Source organism: Typopeltis vanoorti, chromosome 2, assembly GCF_054136105.1.
Source record: "Typopeltis vanoorti isolate ZY-2024b chromosome 2, IOZ_Tvanoo_1.0, whole genome shotgun sequence".
In the NCBI taxonomy this organism is placed as follows: domain Eukaryota; kingdom Metazoa; phylum Arthropoda; class Arachnida; order Uropygi; family Thelyphonidae; genus Typopeltis; species Typopeltis vanoorti.
The window spans coordinates 140,411,208-140,431,909 of NC_143550.1; the positions used below are offsets into that span (position 1 = coordinate 140,411,208).

Below are 20,702 nucleotides of genomic sequence, written 5' to 3' on the forward strand. Positions count from 1 at the left end.
TAGATATTATACATATTACTAACACTTTTTCACATTATCTTTTCAAAAATGAAAAGATAATGTAAAAAAGAAATTCATATTTATTTAGTTATAACTATTCATGCAAACATAACGAGCATGGAATAAATGATAAGAATGTAACTTGATTTTTTCTTTTAAAGCCATTTAGTATGGTTGAATTACTAATGTTTGCGCATAAATGAAATATGTATGCAAATATAAATAACTAAAAATAATAAATTTAAAAAAAAGAAAAGATGTTTGTAAATGAAGATGAGGGAGAAGATGGTTCTAAGTGTGAATATACAGGATGGCCATAATTAAAGAGGTGTTCAAAGCTCTGTAGCGAAAAATGTGTTTGACGAAATTCAAAAAACTTGGTGTAAGTACACTTTGGAACATGGAGTGTTTATTTAAAGAACATAAAAATAGTACAAAATCTTGCCAACAGGAAATATTTGGTGCCATAAGCACATAGTTTGGGATTAATTAAACATTAATGGCTAGAGATACAACAAATCGATTTTCGTGTTTGTACATAACTTACAGATGTGGTTCAACGTCCTCCTTTCATATGTTCTAAGAGCAGCATTCTGTGAATGACATTTTCTACAGTGTAATGCAACACATCTGCATTGATTTGCCTCACATGCTGCATTATTTTGTCTTTCAAGGTTGATAAATCAGGAACATGTCCTTCATACATCATGCATTTTGGATGGTCCCATAACCAAAAGTCATGGGTTAAGATCAGGCAAATGAGGCCATGCTATGGGAAATGCACAACTAATCACTCTATGTTCCGTGTAGTGTTTTCGTAACATTCGCTGTACTGATGCAGTGAAACCACACCACACTGTGATTTTTGGTGAGTGTAAAGGGATCTGATGGAACACATGAAGGTTATTCACAGCCCAAATGTGACAATTGTGTGAGTTAACACTACCATTCAGATAAAAATGTGCCTCGTTACTCCCCAAGTTCTTCCATGGCCATGAAACATCCATCTTCATTTGAGCTAAGAACATCAGGGCAAACTGCAGTCAAGTTTCCGCATCAATATAATGCAAAGCTTGAGTATGGGAAATCTTGTAGGGGAAAAACGTCAGCATTTAATACAGGATTTTCCACACAGTTGAGCATGTCCAGTTGTCTTGATACTGCTAGACCCTTGTGCGTTATTCATTCTTTGTTCTATGACAACAGTTACAACTTTGAGTACTTGTCGAAGAATAATTCCTTTGTGCCCTCATTCTGGCCTCACTGCTAAAGATCCACTATTTTCAAATCATAAAATCATTTTTCTAAGATCTGTTATTGTCATTGGAGCTTTTCTCCTATCCTTCAAATGCTGGAATTCTCGAAATATGGCATTAGAGCTAGAGCATTGTTGATAGTAAAGCTTGACTAGCAATGCATATTCCGGTAAGGTGAAATTCGCAGCATTTCAGTCTAATCAGAATAAGGTGAATCTGTTTTGGTCTTCCTTATATCCACCAACTCATCAGTAGAAACAGTGAGATCATGCAAATATTATGCAATTCTATTGCCAATTGTCTGCTGGTGGTAGAATTTTGCACTCTTATTTTTTTATTTAAATCAAAACCTCATGTTCCAGAGTGTATTTACACCAAGCTTGGTTGAATTTTGTCCAATACATTTTTCACTACAGGGCTCCGAACACCTCCTTTTTAATTATGGCCACCCTGTACATAACAATAGCTGACCTATATATAGGATGATGGTTCCTGTGCTATACTTACTAGTATGCTATAGTGGTGAATATGCTTAGGAAGTATATTGCCAGTCTGGAACCAGTACTCATGAATATCAGCCTATTGAAGTTTTTAAAACAACTATTTCCAAGGTGCTATATAAAAGCATTTACACCATAATCACCAATTTCCTGATATGTACCCTCAACGGGAATGGTCAGGCTATTATGACAGCATTACATGATTAAGTTTTCCATTATTATTAATCTCCTATTTCCTCCAAATTAGTTTATTACATTTCAGAACTCCAATTTTGTTGTATTTTACATTTTGTCTTCAAAGGCACTTCTGACTAAATCCTAGATCACGGGACTTCCTCTGGGTCTGTTTCCTGTCATCAAACACCTGTTTTGCTACCCTTTCCTTTACCATTCTATTTCAGTGACTATATCGCCTTATTTTAGCCCAGCTCACAACATTCTCACGTTCCTTCATAATGTCTTCATTTTTAATATGATTCTGTCACTGATGCCATCTGTTCAGGCCCAATTTCAGAGTCTGGTTAGAAATAAAGCACATGAAGTGCTTTATTTCTAACCCGACTCTCAGATCCATAACTTAAAACTGGTCTGAACACTAGTCTTGTATACTGCTAGTTTGGTGTTTTGGCTAATTTCTCAATAATTCCATATAAATTTATGCAATTGGCTCCTCACCATACCAGTTTTGCTTATTCTGTTGTCTATTTCAAAATTTAATTTACCATCTTACCTAAACATTGTACTTAAACTGTTCTATAGGTTCTCCATTGAAAATAAACAATTTTAGTCTTTTTACTGCCAATTTTCATACCAAATTTGTTACAGCTGTTATTCAATTTAGAGAATCTTAGAAACTTGCACTAGATGTGTTTAGAAGTATAACATCACCTGCATAAAGCAAAGAGCTAAGTTTAATATCTCCAATTCTAATATGCCACTTTCTTTTATAATGTGATCCATATAAATGATGAATAAGAGTAGGGATAATATGAATCCTTGTCTTGCACTTCATTTTACATCAAACTATCTTCCTGTATTTCCTTCAATTCTAACTGTAGACTTACAACTTTAATACAGACATTTATTGCTCTGTAAATGAAATACTGTTCTGTTTACCTCACATAACTGAACCGTTTTGAAACACTTTCCTCGGTGTACCTTTTCCAGATCAACAAAACTTAAGAGCACTGTTCCTTGCTAATATGCCCATGATTTCTCAACCATTTGTCATAAAGTGAATATCTCATCTTGACAACCTCTATTTGGCTTGAACCAGGCTTGTTCTTTTTCAAGTTTCGCTTACATAATTTTTCTCAGACTCTTTTCAAATATACTTGCATAAATCTCATCTTGAACACTTAGTAGAAAAATTCTTCTGTAATTCTCATTCAGCTTTATTCCTATTTTTTTTTAAATAAATGGTAACTGTGAGAGTTCTACTCCAATCATCTGGAATTTGATCTTCTCACCAGGCCCTCTGAATTATGCAGTGTAGCCATTGCAAAACTTTTCTATCTTCATATTTCAGTATTTCTGATCAAATATCATCTACCCTGGCTGCCTTTCCACATTTCAAGTTTTGCATTTGTTTTCTACTTTAACTATTGATATATATTCCTGTTTGCATTCCTCTTGAAAATTATCTACTATACTGTTCTGTCACTGCTTGTTCCATTTAACAGTCTTTCAAAATAATTATTCTAGATATCTAGAGTAATTATTTTGAAGATAAGGATATCCTTATCTTCAGTTTTCATGTCATCTTTATCATCTCTGATTCCTCTTAATGGCACTCTACTCCATTTCTAAACTTTTCCTTAGTCTTAAGAACATTTTGCAACATTCTTGATATTTATCTTCCATATTCAACTTTCATCTCCCATCAGAGACGAAAGTTGCTGGCCTGGTTGGCCGAGTGGTTAGCGTATCTGCTCTCCAGCCAAAAGGCTGCGGGTTCGATCCCGCTGTAGGCATGGATGTTTGTGATTGTCTGTGAAAGTACTAGTGGTGGTAGTCGGCAGTAGATGGCGTTGGTGTTAGATGATGAAGGTTGGTGAAGTAGTGAGACGAAGAGTTGTAGAGTAGATGCCCTCCCTCGATGAGTCTTTGGACTCCCTGGAGGTATGATGTAATAATAATAATTCTTAAAATTGTCCCATGACTTTTGTTTAGCTACTCTTACACATAGCTTAGCTCTCTTACATTTTTCTCTGTATTCTTTTTAGGGCATCTGCTGATTTATTTGCCAGGAACTTTTGGTATGCTTCTTTAACTTTGTGTTACCATCTTCGTCTTCTTCAGCACTACAGCCCCATGTAGGGCCTTGGCCTTCCATTTTTTGGGTTTCATAACTCACTATGAGGTGGGGTCATTACCCCCACACTCAACCATGTGTAATTGTCTGTGAAGCGTTGTGTTCTTAAGACCGGTTTGCCTGCTTTGTGGGAGGAAAAACACAAGATAAACTGAGGAGAAAAACCCTGCAGTCCATGCCCAAGACTGGCTAACTTGGCTATGTCTTAGAAAGATCCTTAGTTCCTCACACCAGCGACGAGAATTGAATGCAGGACACTCCTTTCCCAGGCATATGGTTGCGGAACGCATAACCACTCGGCTAACCATGAAGGCTTCATGTCACCATAGTGTTCTTATTTTCCTATCCTTGTAGATAACTTTACCACATGAACTCCCTAGCTGAATCAATCAATGTTTTCTTCAGGGTATGCCAATGAGATCACAAGGTTTGGTTCTTGTTTTCGAACTGTTTCATTTCTTCTCAATAATGTTTGTATAGTCGAGTCTATAGTTTACTTGTAAAAGTTGCTTAACTTTAATAACTTTTTAAGACTTTTTCTCATATCATTCTTTTTAATGAAATATTCATTTTTATTCTATATAAAACTAAGTGATGGTCACACTCTTCCAATTTCAAATCTCCTGTACACTTCTGGATACTGAACTAGCATAAATATATTACTATTAACAATAACATGGTCAATGAAGCTTTTCTTATTTCTTGTGTCTTCTCTCCACGTGAACTTCTGCACATCTTTAGGCTGGAACATGGTGTTTGTAATTAGTAATGACTAATCCATATCCTGAGCATAAATCCAGTAGATATTTACCATTATTCTTAGCTTGTCATTTTCTTCAAGTTTTCCCCAAACATTTCTATATGCCTGGTGGGATTAATTTCCCGCTTGTTTAGATCAACAAGAGCCACTTTTTAATTATTATTTTTTTTTATGTCAGTTGCCCACTCCAATGACTCAAAAAATTCCTCAACTTTCTCCTTAAGAGAACCTTGTATGGTACTATAGGCACAAATGAGTTTCATTATCCATTTCTCTATTTTGAAGAGTTCCCACTTAACTGCACTTGAAATTGCCTTCAAATCAAGAAGTTTATTTTCATGTTTAGTGTTGAATGCTATCACTGCTCCTCCATTTCCTTGATCATTATTGCCCAAATATAGAATCCTAAATTTATTATTTAGTAAGATTTCACCTGTTTTTGTCTTCATCTCAGCAATGCTAATTATGCCCACAAAATAATTTTTCAGTTCTTCTTCTGAAAGTTTGATTTGTTTTTTTATAATTACTCCTTATGCTGATGGTTCCTATTTTCAATTCTTCTGATGCTGAGATTGCTGTTCTTCTTCTAGATATTAAGTTTGTTCCAGTAGCTGACTTTTCACTGTTCATCATGGTTTCCAGACAAAAGCAGTGAAGGCCTGGTTTAACTGGGAGATGCTCCAGCTGACATGAACGTTTGCACCACCGCAATATGTATTTCTGGTTTAAGCCAACAGAGAGCACAATTTAGTTAACTAAGTCCCAAACTGTCAGCACATTCTTGTTCATTCGGTACCTAGTGGATACCTATTAATGGAGTGTACATGAAAGTAAGGACTGGACATTAGGACAAGCACCCTAGTTGGTTCTTCACATTCCTTAAAGGTAATGGGGAGATCTCTTCTCAGTTATTCGGCTTGGAATCTTAAGTGAACCCATGAGGCATTTACGTCCTTACCATTTACTGCAAGTTTCTGCTTGAAGTAGCAAAAATGTCTTTTTTTGTGTGTGTGAAAAAAAAAAAAAAACTATAAACAAATTGAAGGAATGGTAATGGATTCTCCAATCTCTCCTACTCTGGTCAACTGTTTTATATGGAGAATTTTTTTGGGGCAGCATATTTTGAATATCTGCAAGGTTGTCAAATTAGAACTGCAAGGATAGAAAAATTAGAACTCCATGGTGGACACAGGAAGTTAAAGAGGCAGTGAAGGAAAAGAAGAAAGCATATCAAAAGTTCCTGGCAAAAAAGTCAGCTTGTGCTCTTAGAGAATACAGAGACAAATGCAAGAATGCTAAATACTATGTAAAACTAGCTAAACAAAAGTCATTGGAGGACTTTGGCAAGAATATTGAAAATAAATATCAAGAAGGTGGCAAAATATTCTGGAGGTTGTTAAAGAAGCTTAGGAATGGAGGAAAGAGTACTGTAAAAGGAGTTAGAGATGATAAAGGTGACATGAAAACGGAAGAAAAAGATATCCTTGAAGTATGGAGTAATCACTTTTGAAAAACTGCTAAATGAAATAAGCAGTGATGACAGCAGAGTGGTAAAAAACACTCAGCAGGCATGCAGTCAGGAATACATATCCATACTTGAAGTAGAAAAAGCCATCGAAGGTTTAAAATGTGAAAAGGCAGCAGGAGTAGATGATATTCGACCAGAAATGCTCAAGTATGCTGGTATAAAAGTCTTACAGTGGCTGCACTGCACAGTTCAGAAAGCCTAGACAGGGGGACGAATTCCCAATGATTGGAGTAGAGCTGTCATAGTACCCATATATAAAAAGGGAAATAAAACTGAATGTGCGAATTACAGAAGTATTTCCCTACTGAGTGTTCCTGGTAAGATTTATGCAAATATACTTGACAAATGGTTGAGAAGAATCGTGGAAGAAAAGCTTGGTGAAAAACAAGCTGAATTCAGGCCAAATAGAGGCTGTTAGAATCAGATCTTCACTTTACGACAAATAGTCGAGAAATCATGGGAATATAACAGAGATCTGTATTTAAGTTTTGTCGATTTGGAAAAGGCATATGACAAGGTGCCAAGAGAGAAGCTATTCAATATGCTACTGTTATAAGGTGTCAATGGGGCATTATATCAAGCAATACTTAGTCTTTATTTGAGTTGTAAGTCAGCAGTTAGAATTGAAGGAAGTACAGGAAGATGGTTTAATGTTAAATCTGGTGTGAGACAAGGATGTACATTATATCCTCTGTTATTCATTATCTATATGGATCACATTATGAAAGAAAGTGGTATTAAACATGATATCAAAATTGGAGAAGTCAATGTCAGCTCTTTGCTTTATGCGGATGATGTTATTCTTCTAAATAAATCCGCTACAAGATTCTCTGACTAAATTGAATAACTGTTGTAATAGATATAGTATGAAGGTCAGCAATAAAATGACAATGAAAATAGGCAGAATCATTGAAAATGTCAATTTCATTGTGAACGGAGAACCTGTGGAACAAGTAAAACATTTCGGCTACTTAGGCTCGATTTTTAGTGAAGATGGTAAATTCAATATAGAAATAGACAAGAGAATCAGTAAAGCTGGTATGGTGGGAAGTCAAATGAATAAATTCATATGGAATAAGAGAGAAATTAGTCGGAACACAAAATTAGCTGTATACAAGACAGTGTTCAAACCAGTTTTAACTTATGGATCTGAGAGCTGGGTCAGAAGTAAAACACTTGACCAAAGACTAGAGACAGCAGATATGAGAGTCCTGAGAAAGATTAGAGGCGTGAACAGATGGTATCAATGGCAATATCATATTAAAAATGAGGATATTAGGAAAGAACTTGACATTGTCAGCATCCAGGAATGCGTTAACAGAGCTAAACTCAGGTGGTATGGTCACTTAAACAGAATGGGTGTAGATAGATTAGCAAAACAAGTGTTCTCTGCCAGGTTGGCAGCAAAACAACCCAGAGGAAGAACAAGTGGATTGATATGGTACAAAGTGCCTTAGATGATAGATATATAAGATCTGATAATGTTGGAGTCTTGACAAGTAAGAGACTGATTTGGAGGAAAACTGTAGATAGGAAGTTAGTAATGATATAATTTTTTCATGTAGTACTATCATATCCTGTATACCCCTTGAGGGTACATGGCAGGAATTTGATGATGAAGCAAAACACCATATTGTATTGCTATGCCAACAAACATATTAGAAACCACAACATCATCTACTTTCCAAATAAAATTTGATTGAATTGCTAGCAATACCTCGACCACCATCGTGTGGAAAGAAACAGTTCAATTTGAAAGTTAAACAAAACAAAGGAGCATAAGGATATTTTTACTTCTTTAATGTGCATAAATTGTATATTTCGACATAGGGAAGGAAGATATGATCAGTGTTCCAGTTCATTCAAGATATATGTATTACTAGCTAAAGCCAAAAAGGAAAATCCCCAAAAAATTTACAGTTCGCAGTATCTATGTTTGTAAGGATATTATATAAACCAGGGATCGGCAACCTTTTCAGACTTGTGGGCCACTTCAACTTTTATTTTTAATAATCAGGTGGCAAGCATTTATTTAAGAGAAAATAGTGAGTGAAAAAAAAAACAAAAAAACTTAAGTTATCAATTTTTTATTATGTTAATCTTAAAAAACACAGAAATATTTAAAGTACGAGATATGAAACAAGCAAGAAAATGAAACACAATGAAAAATTATTATCACGTAAAAACAAAGTAATATAGTGTATCCATCACAATATATACACGTCTCTCTACTTAATGTGACTTTTGTGACTGTTTTCCCTTAGCCAGATTATTCAGATCCACTTTATAATCCGAGGTTTATAAACCAAATTCGAATCGAAACATGCAAATGTTCATCAGTCAGTCGAGAAGAAATTTTATTTTTTCTAAAACTCATGGCAGAAAATGCTTATTCGCAAATGTAAATGCTTCCAAATGCAATTATCATCTTTGTGAAACTGATTAATCCTTCAATTTTTTTTTTTTTTTGTTGGTAAGCACCGATCAATGTCGACATTAAAATCGTTCAAACATAATCACATTTCGATGCTATTTTTTATGAAAATCCACAAATCTTGTTGAAAATTCCATTTGTAAATCTTCAATACCAGCAAACGTTTCCTTTTGCTGGTATTTCCAAGTTGCATGGGAAATATCACGAAATATAGATATAAAATTATTTTTAATTTATTATTCATATTAAGGTAAACGGCCCCGCCTACTCCCTATACGGGAACAAATAGGCGTTAGCTGATTTTTTTTTTTTTTTTTTAACGTATTATTTAAATAATTCAACATACAGGATGCATGCCATGTAAGTATGGGCAACCTTTTATGGGATGCCAAAAATGCACGTTTGGGCCGCATGCGGCCTGTTGGTTGCCGACCCCTGATATAAACTATTTAAATTACAATAAGGAGAAGCTGTTTACCAAACTAACAGTCTTATCTCTTTTCATATTTTCCACTAAGAAAAATCTGAATGAGCTTAATTTGGATCCTGTGATGTAAGAGGGGAGGTTCAACCAAATCCTTAGGTTGCTTTATAAGACGATTAAAATTAGTGTTCTTAGCTCTTCCATTAGGTAAAACGTGCAAGACTTTGCTTGTGCAATTAATGTTACTATTATTACAGGCAACTCCAAAGAGTCCTTAGACTCATCGAGGGAGGCACTAAACACCATGCCAAGAACTATTCAGCATTTGCACAGTATCTATCACACTTCGCTTTGAACTCATTCACAGTCACGGATTCGGGTAACTTACTCCACTCATTCGCCACTCTGCAAGCAATAAACCTAGTTTCAACAAACTTGCTAACTATCTCTTACTCGGTTTACATGGATTGCCCCTACTTCTCCCACCACCACACTTGGTTCTGAAAATTTCCTCTGAATTAATCTTGTAATCTTTGGTGTTAAGCCGAAATAAAAAAAGGATGGTACAAAATGACAAAATTTCATGCCAGCTGGGGCGTCGCCCAGTTAAACAAGGCCCCCGTTGTTTTCGCCAGTGAACAAGGGCGAACAGCGAAAAGTCAGCTACTGGAACAAATCTGAAAACAAACCCCAACTCAACATCACCAGAGTTAAAGATCGGTACTATCAACGTAAGAAGCCTGAATGGCAAAGAAATGGAGCTAGCTGAGGAATTAGATAAGTACCAGATCGACATAATAGGGGTGACTGAAACAAAAAAGACCAAAACTGGTGAGATCTTTCTGAGCAATAAATACAAAATGTTATATTCAGGAAATGACAATCAAGGAAAAGAAGGAGAAGCCATAGTATTCAACACAAAATACGAGGCTAATCTTCTTGAATGGCAGGCAGTCTGAAGTAGAGTAATGTGGGCAAATATGAGAATGGGGAACTGGACAATGAGACTTATTTGTGCCTATGGTCCCACAGAAGGTTCTACTAAGGTAGAAGTGGAGGAATTTTTTGACGCTTTAGAAAAAGCAACTGACACAATGAAAAAGGAAAAGTTGGTCCTTGTTGGGGATCTAAATAGCAGAGTAGGAAATGATTGTGAGACATACAAAAATATTTTGGGAAAATTTGGAGAAAAGAGCAAAGCTAATAATAATGGCAAATATCTATTGGATTTCTGCTCAGGACATGGACTGGTTATTACTAACACCATGTTCCAACATAAAAATGTGCATGCACAAATTCACATGGGAAGAAGAGGCTAGGAATAAGAAAAGTCTCATTGACTATGTTATTGTTGATAGTGATATTTTCTCCCTGGTGCAGGACACCAGAGTGTACAGAGGATTTGAAATTGGAAGTGATCACTATTTAGTCTTGAGCAGGATAAAATTGAATTTCATATTGAAAAGAATAACATGTAAGAAAGTTTTAAAGCGAATAAAAGTTGAGCAACTCTCAGATGTGAACTGTAGACTAAAATACAGAAAGATTATTGAAAAGAAAATGAAAGAGTTTGAGAACAGGAATCAAACCTTGGAGATTCAGTGGCAAACTCTGAAGAAAACATTGATTGATTCTGCCAGAGAGGCATGTGGTGAGGTTGTGTGCAAGGATAAAAAAATCAGAACTCCCTGGTGGACACAGGAAGTTAAAGAGGCAGTGAAGGAAAAGAAAGCATATCAAAAGTTCCTGGCAAATAAGTCAGCTTTTACTCTTACAGAATACAGAGACAAATGTAAGAAAGCTAAACAGTGTGTAAAACTAGCTAAACAAAAGTCATGAGAGGACTTTGGCAAGAATATAGAAAATAAATATCAAGAAGGTGGCAAAATATTCTGGAGGTTGTTGAAGAAGCTTAGGAATGGAGAAAAGAGTGCTGTAAAAGGAGTTAGAGATGATAAAGGTGACATGAAAACAGGAGAAAAAGAAACACTTGAAGTATCGAGTAATTACTTTGAAAAACTGCTAAATGAAACAAGCAGTGATGACAGCACAGTGATAAAAAAAACACTGACCAGGCATGCAGTCAGGCATACATATCCATACTTGAAGTAGAAAAAGCCATCAAAGGCTTGAAATGTGGAAAGGCAGCAGGAGTAGATGATATTCGACCAGAAATGCTGAAGTATGGTGGTATAAAAGTCTTAGAGTGGCTGAACTGCATAGTTCAGAAAGCCTGGACAGAGGGACGAATTCCCGATGATTGGAGTAGAGCTCTCATAGTACCCATATATAAAAAGGGAAATAAAACTGAATGTGAGAATTACAGAGGTATTTCCCTTCTGAGTGTTCCTGGCAAGATCTATGCAAGTATACTTGAGAAACGGTTGAGAAGAATTGTGGAAGAAAAGCTTGGTGAAGAACAAGCTGGATTCAGGCCAAATAGAGGCTGTCAGGATCAGATCTTCACTTTACGACAAATAGTCGAGAAAGCATGGGAATATAACAAAGATCTGTATTTAAGTTTTGTCGATTTGGAAAAGGCATATGACAAGGTGCAAAGAGAAGCTATTCAATACGCTGCAGTTATATGGTGTCAATGGGGCATTATATCAAGCAATACTTAGTCTTTATTTGAGTTGTGAGTCAGCAGTTAGAATTGAAGGAAGTACAGGAAGATGGTTTAATGTTAAATCTGGTGTGAGACAAGGATGTACATTATCTCCTCTGTTATTCATTATCTATATGGATCACATTATGAAGAAAAGTGGTATTAAACATGATATCAAAATTGGAGATGTTAACGTCAGCTCTTTGCTTTATGCGGATGATGTTATACTTCTAAATAAATCCGCTACAAGTCTGCAAGATTCTCTGACTAAATTGAATAACTGTTGTAATAGATATGGTATGAACGTCAGCAATAAATAGACAAAGACAATGAAAATAGGCAGAATCATTGAAAATGTCAACTGTGTTGTGAATGGAGAACCTGTGGAACAAGTAAAACATTTCAGCTACTTAGGTACGATTTTTACTGAAGATGGTAAATTAAATATAGAAATAGACAACAGAATCAGCAAAGCTGGTATGGTGGGAAGTCAACTGAATAAATTCATATGGAATAAGAGAAAAATCAGTCGGAACACTAAATTAGCTGTATACAAGACAGTGTTGAAACCAGTGTTAACTTATGGATCCGAGAGCTGGGTCAGAAGTAAAACACTTGACCAAAGACTTGAAACCGCAGATATGAGAGTCCTAAGAAAGATTAGAGGCGTGAACAGATGGCATCAATGGCAATATCATATTAAAAATGAGGATATTAGGAAAGAACTTGACATTGTCAGCATCCAGGAATGCGTTAGCAGAGCTAATCTCAGGTGGTATAGTCACTTAAATAGAATGGGAGAGGAAAGATTAGCAAAACAAGTGTTCTCTGCCAGGTTGGCAGGAAAATGACCCAGAGGAAGACCAAGATATAGGTGGATTGATACGGTACAAAGTGCCTTAGACGATAGAAATATAAAATCTGATAATGTTGGAGTCTTGACAAGCAACAGACTGATTTGGAGGAAAATTGTAGATAGGAAGTTAGTAATGATGTAAATTTTTCATGTAGTACTGTCATATCCTGTACACCCCTTGAGAGTACATGGCAGGAATTTGATGATGATGATGATTAATCTTGTAAAAACCCCTCAGTAATTTGAATGTCTCAAATCATATCACCTCTTTTCTGCCTATCAAAAAGTTTCTGTAACCCACAAATCTTCACCCTGTTCTGGTAAGGTCATTCCACAGACCTGATATTATCTTGGTCACTTGCCTCTGGATCCTCTCCACCTTATCCTCCATCACCAAGAAATCCTGGTGCCCAGATCTGCATGCAGTGGTCAAGATGGGGTCTTATCAAAGCTCGATAAAGAGGAAATAACCTACTTCTCTCTGCTCATCAAAGAATTCTTCAGCAACCAAGTGATCTGATAAGCTGATTTAGCCATGTTTGCTAAGTATCTCCAAAACTACAACTCCATAACCACTAAACACTCCCAAGTCTCTGGCTTCATCAATTTCCTGGAGTACAGTTACACCAATGTGGTGTACCATTGATAATCTTTTGAGCCCAAAATGCATAACCTTACACTTTGCCACATTAAAATAGCATCCTGTCCAGGCTGCCAATCTATCCAAATCATCCTACAATCTGACATCATGTGTATCAACTATTGCTCTACCTAACTTTGCATCATCATCAGCAAATAACTGAACAGTTCCTCTCAGATCCTTTCCTATATTGTTAATTATTATTATTATTATGTGACACCTCCAGGGAGTCCAAAGACTCATCAAGAACAAATTAAACAGCAATGGTCCAAGAACAGAACCCTGCAGTATGCCACTAGTCACAGGCCTTTTTTTGGACTCTACTCCTGAATAAACTACTCTCTGATATCTCTCTATCAACTATTCTCCTATCCATCTCGCCAACCCTATATCCAGAGGTGAGTTATGAAAATTTTAACAAAGGGGGGTTGCATTGTTGGGCAAAAAAAAAGCTGTATTTCACACAAAAACTTATTAATACAGCTTGTGTACAAATGCTAATCAAAAAGTATGAGGGGACAATCAACCTCTAAAGACTATCATTTTTAAACAAATATTTCATGATCTAAACATGAAATATTTGCACACAATCACCTGTGTTAATTTATCTTACATAAGAAAAACATTTTTTAACTACCAAAATATAATAAGAATAAAATCTTTTATAATCGCACATATGCAATAGTCTGCAGTTTTTATAAACAAAATAAATTTGTTTTGTTTGCGATAGAAGTTTTTATGACAATCTATAAATAATAAATATTATCTAAACACAATAATATTGAAATACGTTATATTTCTCTTTTGTTTTTATACTTCAAGTGATAATGAACAGTATTAATCAAGGGACATTATTTTACAGTCCTATTTATTTATATGTGATTACCAAAGTGAATTCTTATTTGTAAAATGGTAGTAACAGTAACTATAATATTTTATTTAATAAAGATTTTGTTGCTCAATATATTTCAAAAAATTGTTCCTTTTTTTTGAAAAATAAAAAAGTAAACAATAAGAACAAGGGACTAGCAAATTTGAGAAAAATTTAACACAGGGCTTGGGCAAACCCTTATAGCTCACCACTGCCTATACCCATGTGCTGCAATTTACTGATTAGAATTCCATGTGGCATCAAAAGGCCTTTGCAAAGTCCAACAGTATCACTGTAAACCTATTACCTTTATCTAACTCAGCTGTCACTGTATTATAAAACGTGAGCAAGCTAAAGCATGATCTACCTTTCACAAAAACCATGCTGCCCCCCCCCCCCCCCATACAGTATCCCATTTCTGTCTATCCATTCCTGTATTTAGCTCTTGACCAACTTCTCCAATACTTTCACAACGATTCCTGATTGGTTGGTAATTTGCTACATCAGTCTTGGAGCCTCCTTTATGCAATCAAACTATTTTCCCCTCTTTCCACTCCCTTGGGACTAACCCAGACTTGAGACTTAAATTAAACAATATGGTCAAGGGCACTGACAATTCCTTTGCCACTTCATGTAAAACTCTAGCTGGTACACCATCCAATCCCACAGCTGTATTCAGATTAAGGTTATGTAATATGCTATTCATCTCCATTTCATTTATCTCAGTTCCCATATAAGCCATTGGTTCCCTCATTTCTGCAATATCACTATATGGATGACATACTCTTGCAAAGTGTTCACTTAGTAATTCTACTATTTTAACTGATTCAGTTACTTACCTCCCTACCATCAGCATTCCTTAAAATCATTCTGTCATATACAGGGTGTTCGGGATAAATTTGACATATTTATAATTAATTATATTTTTCCGTAAGTTACATGTATTAACACACACTTCTCTTCATTTAAAAGTTTGGACCCTTCTTCATTCATATACAAGATGTCAGAAAGGATGGATAGCTGGAACCCACCTGAATCATGGAAGAGAATAACTTGTATCATGATGATTCGTGCCCGCCATCAAAATAAGGATATTACGACTGCTGCCCAATGCTCCCTGAATACAGTAAAAACAATCAGGCATGAACTAGAGACTTGCAATGGTGACTACGAGGATGTAGCAAGAAGAAAGATCCCTAGCAGACGATCTGATTGCGTTCGTACAGCAGAATTCCTCGCAAATCTGCAGGAACAGGTGTTGAAGAACCCTGGCATTGGAATTCGGGCTTTGTTCGTGGAGTTGCTAACTGTAGTCAAGCCCTGGATAACAAGGGTAGCCAATGGTAGGCCGTATGTATGGCAGCAGGATTCGGCCCCTTGCCACACCTCTGGGAAAAGTCAAAAATGGTTGTCTGAAAATTTCTACGACTTCACCAGTCCAAATGTTTGGCCTCCAAACTCCCCAGACCTTAACCCCATGGATTATTTTGTATGGGGCGCAGTTGAAAAAGACACCAATCGCACTTCCAGTAATACAAAAGCCCAGTTAATGGATAAAATTAAAACAGTTTTTGCGGCCCTTCCCAGGGAGACTGTAGCATCAGCTTGTTCGAGGTTCCGAAGCAGAATTGAAGCTGTGATCGATGCTAATGGTGGTTATTTTGAGTAAATCTTGTTGATAGTATTGTAATTAACTCTGCCTGTAATGTTTTTTTGTCAATTCATTAAATTTAATAGATACAAAGAAGATTTTCTTTTTCCTTACGAAACTGTCAAATTTATCCCGAACACCCTGTATATTCTTTCTTTTACTTGCAGCATATCGAAAGAACTGTTTGGGATTTTCTTTAACCTGCATTGCTAACTTCTTTTCATAATCTGGTTTTTTCTTTCTTACCACCATAGTTACCTTCTGGCCTATGCCTTGTACTGTTCATGTGCCTGCAGATCCTTAAATTTCCTCCACAGTTGTTTCTTTTTTGCAGCTCCAGCTTTGTGTTATTCATCCATTTAACTCCCACTTGATTTACTCTTCTGACTCTAGGTATGCAGTCTGCCATTACCTCCCACAAAAACTCCTTCACCACTTCCCATGCATTATCAACATCCAGTCCTTGCAGTTTTACATGCCATGGCACTGATCTAAATAATCTCCTAAGCTTGAACTTACCAGTGCAGTAATTCCACATATACCCCATCTTAACTGAAAATTCCACACATTTAGCCACTTCCCAGGTCAAGACTATACAGTCACTCTCACCAGCTGGTGTTGACATGGTCATATTCATTATAGACAAATTCTCAGATGCAATTACTAGATCCAGAACTCTTGAACTCCTAGTATATTCCATTGCATGCTGTCTCAGATTTTATGAAGTTACTATCCCTTAGTAACTGCATAAAATCCATTTTCTTCCTCCCATGTGTCCTCTTCTACCCTTCCAATATATGTTACCATAATTGAAATCCTCCATAATAATTACCTGTCCTCCACTCATTGAGTCTATTTGCCGATGCATACTATCTCCATTATCTTTTCCATTCCCTGGTCTATAGCAGCATCCAACTGTGTATTTTTTTCTGCCAGCCTCAATCTCACACCACGATAGCATCAAATGTGCTATTTTCACTGTCCCGCAGTTGACCTTTACTCTCTTTGGTTGCAGTTCATCGGCTATCATCAATTTCACACTCCTCTCCTGATTCTTTTCTCTCCATCCTCCCTGAACACACTATACCCTTCACATTCTATTCCATTAACTATATCATCTTCTGTTAGGCAAGTCTCACTAATGCCAATAACCTTTGGCCAGGTTGAGCCAACCAATGCCAAAAATACCTCCTGCTTGTTCCTAATGCTTCTGGCATTAGTGTACATAAAGTACAACAATCCTTTAGGCCCACCCCAATCCTGACCTTTTATACTAACTATCCCATTCTGGTTTGTTACCAGTGATACTAACTTGGGCATATTATACACATTCTTGGACTCAAATGCCTGATGTCTGCATATCCAATCAACAGCTTACCCCCTCCTCCCTGCCTGCTAAAAGCTTTAATTTTCCTGATTCTGAACATCCACTTTCACTTCATTCAACAACACTTTTTCCAGTCGCCGAAAACACCAAATCCATTCAGATGCAAACCATCCTTCTTGTATAAGTCCTTTCACCCATCAAATTCACTCCACACCATTCATCCTGCATAACCTATGCATTGAGTCATTTGCTTTATGGCCCTCCTTCGCAGCTCTACTCTGTCATACTGCAGCAACAGACTCACTATATTAACTCTCTCTCTCTCTTTTCTTTTGCTATCCCCAGTAATTCTTTCATGCCCTCTCTCATGCCATACTTTTCTCCTTTTAAATCATTCATTCCAGCAACTATGATAATTTCTTTCACCCTACCCTTTTGTGCTCTAATAGCCTCACTAACATCATTAATTTTCTCAAACGCTAATTGATCATGCCTTTTACAATTGAATTGTCGTATAACACTTGCGCCTACATTTTTCTCTCTCTCAGTCAAACCCTCATTCTTCTTCTTATCTCACACTCCTTTCTGTTATCAACTGATCCACTCACTAGACATTTTTGCAATCGCACCAGCTTCGCCCTATGCATCACTACGTGCAACTGAGCTATCTTCCCTCATTGCAGCCAACTCTTCATTCACATTCTATTTTTACATCAGCCAAACTATTCTTTCGTTCAACACTTTTACTCGCGCTTTCAATCATGTCACATTTAATCTCACCCTCAATGCTATCTGGTGCTACATCACAATTTTCAATTGTATTCTGAGTTCCATCCACTACTTCAATCTCACAGCCTGAGACACTATTGATCTCCTCGCTCTCATGGCATTTTTGGCACACTTTTCCACCACTATCGCTTTCAAACCAAATTCCAGCTGCATTCATTAATGCATACATTTCACAGACATTGCACTGCACACAATCCCTTTGATTAAATTCCTTAAAGAATGACGACAACTTGGACACCATTGTTCTGCTTTGCATTGGTGCCATGTGCTACACTATCGTACGGTGCAAAAGACTAAATTAACAATATTTAAAACAAAATTTTTAACCTTTTAAATCATTCATTCCAGCTAATTGTGGAGTTAAATGTGGAGTCCACTGATTGTGGAGTTAAACTAATTAACTCCACAATCAGTCTAATTCTAACACAATTTTTTAACTGATAATGCTATTTTTTTAAAACTAAACAACTTAGCTTTCGGAGCTCTCCAAACAGTCCTACCATCACACGCCACCTGACAGCTATCATTATACTCCCCCCAACCTATTAAAAAATAAAAATTACATGCTCAGACTAAACAACTAACTTTAATCTTTTTCATAATGGAATGAAGGAAGCCTCACTTCATAACCAATCAATTATGTTTTATATAAGCAACAATATATCAACTTATCAAATCACTCATCACTACAGCCATCTTGGAGATTAAAAGAACAATCTGTTACAGTAGATGGTTTGTTTTCAATTATTATTATATCTGATTATTTTATTTTGTTTTATTGATCAATAAAACAAAATCAGATGCAGCAAGCCAGATATAAATCTGACTCCGAAATAAGCATTATGAAAAATAAAAAAAACATTCCATGATTGGCATGACTATCACCCAGCTACATTTTTAGACTAGATGATTTTGTCAGTAGTCATATTGTTTTAATTGTAGTTAAAATAAGATAATTATGATAACCCTTCTTTAATATGTAGCAAGCATTTTACCTCTGATTTCTTTGTTAAATTGAAATAAGCAACCAATATCAACTCTTAATGTTGTGAATTTTCTTTAGAATTGTACTGATGCTATTAGGAGCAAGCCAGATATAAATCTGACTCTGAAATGATGTATATATGCTGACTGACTTGAATCCTGAAAATTCTAAGCAGAGTCCGACTCTAGTTATCTATTTTTTGTAATTTGATATAGCAGGTGACTCGACTAGGTTTTTGCCGCAGTAAGAATTAATATAGTTATTTCAATTTCACAAATAAGTTAGTTAAAATGCCTGCTATGCATTAAGAAGAGTTATCTTAATTATGTCATTGTAACTACAATTAGAAGTAATATGACTAGTCAAAAGATCACCCAGTGTAAAATGTAGCTGATTGAGAGTCAGTGTCAATCATGGAATGTTTTATAAATTAAAGATGCCAAGAAATTATATTCTTGGTTTAATCCTATATCCAAGTGTAAGCAAACAGTTTGTGCCTGAACTATTTTCAGGACTGAGCAACTCGTATATAGAGGCTAATGACTTCACATCACTTGCCTCAGCATCCAATAATACAAACACATATCCTTACAGAAATGTATAATGCTATGCATTATGGGAAGGGTCACTACCCAGACTGGTTTCAACCTTTATTGAGGCCTCATCAGTGGGAGCCAGAACCAGGAGCAATACCAAGGTTGAATTAATACAGAAATCATATTTCCATATATGAGTAGCCAAAAGGTGTCACACCTTATTGCCAAAATAATCTGGATTAGAGATAGTTGTTGTAAGTTTTTCCATTTGGTTACACTACAAATTAAAGATACCGAGAAATTATATTCTTGGTTTAATTCTTTATCCAAGTGTAAGCAAAGTTTGCGCCAGAACTGTTTGAATGTTTATTGCAATATTGGATGCATAAGTACTTTATGAAATAGTTTATCTGAACAGAGACTTTCCTGAGTTTATCAAGATATCCTCAAAATTTGAATTACCTAGGTGGCCAAGCTGTGAACTGCAGGTGAACGACTACCTTTGATATTCTTGTCTGAAAAATAAAAGTTATATAAAATGTTACAATTTTCAACGTAGTGTGTACAATAAAATATATCCTTTTTTTTTTTAATAAATCTATCTGTAAGGGATCTGAAAGATCCTTACATAACCAAAAATAAAAATGTCTAAATTTATCTTTCATTAAAATAAGCATACAGGTATCCCTTGCTTAACGCGGCGAAAATTAATTGCGGCAATCCCTTGATATACACGGCAAGAGTTTTGATTAATGCACCTTTAACCCTGCGGAACTTAATCTGATCTGACAGATACATACGAAATGTTTAATATAAATATTCTTACACAATTCAGTGTATAGCTTGGAGGTCATGAGTAGCTGTGCATTCATATGTTACGAGTGATATTCTTCCGCATTGTTTTTTGCTGTCAGTTTGGTTTAACACATGTTATGTAAAGGTTTGTGATATCTGACGGTATATTGTATCTGAGAGATACCGCGATCTCCGATGTCAGTATGGTATGGTGTTGGATCCTAATTCTTCTCAATCTATACTTTGGATCCGATATGATTACAATTACGATGTTCTTAACTAATTGATAAGTTGTGAGTTGATTTCTAATTCAAATATAGAGAAAATTTATATTTAAAGACTGCGCCACTCTATATCTGAATTAGTTCAAGAATTGAAGAAAAATCAACCTTCAACTATTTCTCCTTAAAATATATACTGGCCGAGTA

The 20,702-nt window shown here is 35.9% G+C and overlaps 1 protein-coding gene across 2 annotated transcripts in view; it reads right to left on the reverse strand.

Moving 5' to 3' along the window:
• The window catches only part of mop (tyrosine-protein phosphatase non-receptor type protein myopic), a 352,485-nt gene that overhangs the window by 29,403 nt on the left and 302,380 nt on the right, over nt 1–20,702 (reverse strand). For both annotated transcript variants that reach the window (XM_090413257.1, XM_090413258.1), the window contains one exon: nt 19,942–19,994. In XM_090413257.1, the coding sequence (XP_090269383.1) occupies nt 19,942–19,994 (53 nt within the window). The remainder of the gene's footprint in view (nt 1–19,941; nt 19,995–20,702) is intronic.